Raw genomic sequence first — 5,598 nt, 5'->3', positions numbered from 1 at the left:
AAAGCACTAATCTGGAAGAGATATGCAAAAATAATAATATTATCCATGCTTAGTTTCAGAGCTATCACACCTGAAAAGGACCAACGTGTGTTTGATTGAACATCTAGAACGGACACTATCTTATGACTGACAGCCGAATTGTGCTTATATTAGGTGTAGTCATGCTGACAGTCAGATTGTTCCCTCGGTCAACACGGTAGCCAGCTTGCCACGTTCCGGCGCGAAAATCGCGCCTTAAATTTCTGTAGTTTGAATGGAGGATTTTAGAAATACCGATGAACAGAAGAAATATGTTTGTAGTATTATATAAGATTCGACAAATCATGAGTAACAATGTACAGTATGAAAGAATCGCCTAAGCTATGTGAAATATGAAAACTGGAGTTCGACAAGTAATTACTGCACTAAACAAATGTATGAAAGAATCACCTAAGCTAAGTGAATTGTGAAATATGAACACCGCGGTATGAATGAATCATGAGGATTTCCGGCGTGTGAGGATGTCATGGAGAGTCCGGTCCGGCACGGGGATGAACTTGACGGCCCAGCCGATGGGCCACGACACGGCGGCGATGGCGAGGCAGACGCCCCACTGCCCCAGCCCCAGCCTCTTGGTGCCGGCGAACCTGGTGAGCACCTCCACCATGACCACCTGCAGGACGAGCGTGACGGCGATGATGACGAGGAACATCATGTTCTTGAGCACCCCGGCGAACACGTTCTTCTTCTCGATCTCCCGCGCGTTGAACTCGTTGAACACCTGGCAGAGCACGAAGGCGTTGAAGATCATGGTGCCGTTGCCCTTCTCGTCGGTGCCGAAGACGTACCGCCCCCGGTACTGCAGCGCCAGCAGGACGGCGATCTGGAACGCCGCCTGCGCGGCGAGGTTGCGCCACATGGCGTTGCTGATGAGCGGCGCCGTGCGGCCGATGGGCGGCCGGTCCATGAGCGCCTTGGTGGGCGTGTCCGTGGCGAGCGCCAGCGCGCCCATGGTGTCCATGATGAGGTTCACCCACAGGAGCTGCACGGTGGTGAGCGGCATCTTGCCCGTGGTGATCGCGGACACGAAGTTGATGACGAGGGCCGCCACGTTGACGGTGAGCTGGAACTGGATGAACTTCTGGATGTTGTTGTAGACGCAGCGCCCCCACCGCGTGGCCGTCACCACCGTGTCGAAGTTGTCGTTGAGGATGATGATGTCGGAGCTCTCCTTGGCCACCTCGGTGCCCTGGACGCCCATGGACAGCCCCACGTCCGCCTCCTTGAGCGCCGGCGCGTCGTTGGTGCCGTCGCCGGTCACGGCCACCACGTGGCCCTTCTGCTTCAGCCGCTGCACCAGCGCCAGCTTGTCCAGCGGCAGGGACCGCGCCATGACGCGGATCCTGTCCACGATCTCCAGCTGCTGCTCCGGCGACATGGCGCGGAACTCGTGCCCCTCGATGACGATGCCGCTGGGGTCGTTGCTGGATATGATGCCGCACTCCTTGGCGATCGCGCTGGCCGTGAGGATGTTGTCTCCGGTGACCATCTTGACGGCGACGCCCGCCTTCGTGCAAGCTTCAATGGCTGCCTTGACCTCTGGCCGGCAAGGGTCTTTCAGCCCGACGAAGCCCAGCAACGTCAGACCATCGTCGTCGATCTTCGATTGCTCAGTAGTGCTGTTGACCTGCTTGTAGGCGAAGGCGATGCACCGGAGGCTGCCGACCGCCATGTCGTTGATCACCTTCTCAAGGTTCCTCCTCTGCTCCACTCCGAGTTCGCGCGCCGCTCCGTCGGTGTCGACGTACATCGAGCAGTTCGCCAACACCATCTCCGCAGCGCCTTTCCAGTGCGCGATCACCCCGCCGGTGACATTGTCCCTGATCATCACGCCGCTGCGCTTCTTGTCTGAGTTGAAGGCCTCAACGTGCAGCACCTTGCAGCTCCTCTTCAACGCGTCGGCGTCCATGCCGAGGTCCGCCACGGCCCACGACAGCAGCGCCTTCTCCGTCGGGCTGCCTGTGATCTCCGGCGGCGACACGTTGTCCGGCTTGTAAACGCTTCCTGTGGTGTTGAGCCCAGCTCCCTGGCAGAGCAAGCTGACGACGCTCCCGGCGATCGCCGTGGCACCTCTGGGCTGGTCGGTGCCGACCCAAAACTCGGTCACCTTCATCTGGTTGAGCGTCAGCGTTCCGGTCTTGTCGGTGCAGATGGCTGTGACCGACCCCATTGTCTCGCACGCCGACAGGCGGCGCACCAGCGCGTTCTCCTTCACCATCCTCTTCATGGAGAAGGCGAGCGTCAGCGTCACCGCGAGCGGGAGGCCCTCGGGGATGGCGACGACGATGATGGTGACGGCCTGCTGGAAGATGACGACGAGGGAGCTGAAGACGGCGTCGAAGGTGACGTGGCCCTTGTTGAACAGCGGCTTCCCTTGGTCGTCCTTGGTGCTGCCGGTGAAGTGGCGCGCGGTGAGCACGGTGAACACGAGCACCGCGACGGCGACGCCGATCTTGCCAATGCTTGAGGTGAGGCGCTCGAGGCGCTCCTGGAGCGGCGTTGGCTCGGCGGTCTCCTTGGTTATGCTGCTCATCATCTCGCCCCACAAGGTGTCGGTGCCGACGGCGGTCACGAGCATTCGGCCGTAGCCGTCGACGATCTTCACGCCGCCGGTGAGGAAGGGGTTCTTCTCGGCATCGATCTCGATCGGGTGGGGCTCGCCTGTCATGCTCGACTCGTCCACCTGCAGGCCGTGACCCTCCAAGAAAACCCCGTCCGCCGGCACCGAGTCCCCGATCTTGAGTATCACCACGTCGCCGACGAGGATGTCGAATATGGAGACCTCCTGCCTCCGGCCGGCGCGGACTACGGTGACTGCGATGTTGTCGGACTCACTGGCCAGCTTGTCGAACCGCTTGGCCTGGCTGTGGTTGCTGACGGCGGACACGGCAGCAACGAGGAAGACGGCGAGGAAGATACTTACACCGTCGTACCAGCCGTCCTTGAGGCCGTGCTCCTTGATGCCGAAGCCGAGGGAGACGACGGCGCAGACGAGGAGCACGATGAGGAAGACGTCCTTGAGCGCGTCCCAGACGTGGCTGAAGAAGCTCTTGGGCCTGGGCTTGGGGTACGTGTTCCCGCCGAACGACTCCCTGCGGCGCCGCACGTCGTCGCCGTCGCCGCGGATGCCGCGCTCGGCGTGGGACGCCAGCGCGGCCGCGATGCCGGCGCCACCCCCGAGGCGGCGGAAGCAGTCTTGGCGCTTCTCCTTGACCAGGCCCTTGAAAAGCTCGTCATCGGCGGCGACGGAGAATGCGGCGGCGTCGGCGTCGGAGTCGCTGCCGTCGTGGTGGATCTTGATGGCGACGTAGGAGGAGTTGCTCCTCCGTGGCAGGACGCCCGCGGACAGAATGCCGAGGCGCGCCAGCCTGTGGCACGTCCGGATGACGGTGAGCGCCTTGCGCCATTGCCTTCCCGGCTGCCACGAGGAGGACGTGGAAGGCGACGTTGACCGGCGGCTCACGGCGATCAGGACGTCGGCGCACTCCATCGGTTGTGCAGCGGGCGATCGGAGAACCAGGCGAGAAGGATGAGAAAACAAGAGCTGCGGGGAGGCGATCGATTAGTCAATGAAGAACTGCTGGGTTTGATTGATGCAGCTGAATCCTGTCCTGTATATATGAGGCAAAATTGGGTAGGAACAGAGTAAGCTTCCTGGAAATGAAGCCGCTGCATGAACCGCCTCGGCATTGCGGTGCCGTTGGACGGGGAGTGATCGAGGTCCTTCTCTTTCTTTCGTGACGCCAACGCAGCAGAATTAAAACCAACCAAAGCTACTTTACTGCTGGTCTGTTGTCAAGGCAGCCGTTGCATCGCACGCGGTTCAGTTTTGCAGGAGAAGGAAGCGCGCGGACGAACCTTCTTCGGCTGCCCCACAGTACCCTGCATGCGCTCCACAAAAAAAAAACTAAATAATTTTTGCCGTGTGAATGTTTTCAGACAGCTGCAACGTTGTTTTTTACATACAGTATGTGGTACGTATGTGCAACGCCTTAGTGGCAAAACAAAACAGAAGAGAAAGGGTATGTATGTCGACGATGTCGACCAAGCTTAATTGCTCCATCGGTTCAGGTGTTGACGATGGCCCACGGGTATGTATGGACGCGGTGAAGAAATGAAAGCGGCGCCGTGCACCGCGGCGGCCGGCGCGAGGCTGAGCCAAGTCCTCTCGTCGGCGTCGATGGACGCGGTTTCCTGGGTCAGGTGTTTTCTGCTGCAGGGCCGTTCCAACGGCCAAGTGGCACCACTCCGATGGATAACGGGTTTTTTCATATATATTTTTTGCGAAATGATAGATAGCGGGTTGCACGTTGGCTTGGTGCTCCTGTAAACTGGAGTAGAAGGCAAATGGGTAGTAGTACTACTACTATTTTCTAACGCAACCAACTGGCCGGAATCCTTCGGTTAAATAGAGCTAGTACTAGAACAATGCTTCAGCACCGATCACGGGAGCCGAAAAAAAAGACACGTTTTTATTTTATTTAGATTTCACCGTTCATCTGAGCTTACTTGAGGTCAAGCTAAGAAACATTGCATCCGGTTAAACAAGGCAAATAGCCCACCCCTCCCAAAAAAGGGAATACAAAAAATCAAGCACTAAGCTTGTGGCTCAAAAACATCCAGAGAAAAGCGCAGTAAATGCACTAGTGCAGGCTCTCTCCACCCCCTTCCAAATCGCCATAACACGGTGAAGCCCAGCTGCAACGGTAGTGAGTAGTCAGACCTTTGGTGGTAGGATTGGGTGACGGCGGCGCTTGTATGTTGTTGCCTTTTTGGAGGCGTCGCTTTTGGAGAACACTTCTCGTCATCTTTATGTTGTCAAAAGATTGTTGGCGTGGATGGTTGCTGTATGTATATCGTTAATCGGTGCTTTCATTGCTTTGTTTTTTTTCTTCCTCCACCTAGACATAGCTTCGGTCTTGTATGACTTTGCTTTTTGTCGGCATGAAGTTTATGTGTGTGTTGAGTTGGCTGTGTGCATCCTAATTATGCAGAGGCCTAGTTTGTACTCGTTATGATTGTATCCCTCGATACTACATTATGAGTCAATAAAAAGCACCCTTTATCGAAAAAAGGTGAGGGGGCGCCCCCATATCCACCCCCTCCTTCTCTGATGGCGTGCTAGGTTTATCCGTAAGCACGGACGACACATGTTAGACCTTTAGTTGGAGTGTTTTAGCTATTAATATTATTATACTACCTATAAGTAATCCAATATATTATTGTGAAAAGTTATATTGTCGCTGCAAAATGTATGTGTGGATATGAAAAACATAGAGAAAAATAAAGTTGATGCATGATTTAATTAATAAACTCCGGCACCGTATGCATGCAGACTTTATTTTTTTGGGGTTTTAGTATTATTTTATGCTAAAAAATGATTCCATTTTATGATCATAGCCCTTCCTAGGTTTTCTAAGTTTTTTGTAACATACTCCCTCCCTTCCAAAATATAGTGTATCCACGCTTCCCGAGGTTCAACTTTGATCACAAATTTGACCAACGAGACCGACGGCACGGAAACCGAGGACACACTATATATTGAAACGGAGGGAGTAG

The 5,598-nt window shown here is 55.6% G+C and overlaps 1 protein-coding gene across 1 annotated transcript; it reads right to left on the bottom strand.

Annotated features, from left to right (window-relative positions):
- Positions 1–276: 276 nt before the first annotated feature.
- LOC109750850 (calcium-transporting ATPase 7, plasma membrane-type-like) lies at positions 277–3,850 on the bottom strand. Its single transcript, XM_020309789.4, has one exon. The coding sequence runs from the start codon at positions 3,527–3,529 to the stop codon at positions 476–478; it is 3,054 nt and encodes a 1,017-aa protein (XP_020165378.1). The 5' UTR covers positions 3,530–3,850; the 3' UTR covers positions 277–475.
- Positions 3,851–5,598: the final 1,748 nt, after the last annotated feature.

The sequence above is a fragment of the Aegilops tauschii genome, chromosome 1 (assembly GCF_002575655.3).
Source record: "Aegilops tauschii subsp. strangulata cultivar AL8/78 chromosome 1, Aet v6.0, whole genome shotgun sequence".
Classification (NCBI taxonomy): Eukaryota; Viridiplantae; Streptophyta; class Magnoliopsida; order Poales; family Poaceae; genus Aegilops; species Aegilops tauschii.
This window is presented reverse-complemented; position numbering and strand designations above follow the sequence as displayed.

Bases quoted from the DNA above. Each gene is read 5' to 3' on its own strand.
- LOC109750850 (XM_020309789.4), bottom strand. From the start codon at position 3,529: ATGGAGTGCGCCGACGTCCTGATCGCCGTGAGCCGCCGGTCAACGTCG.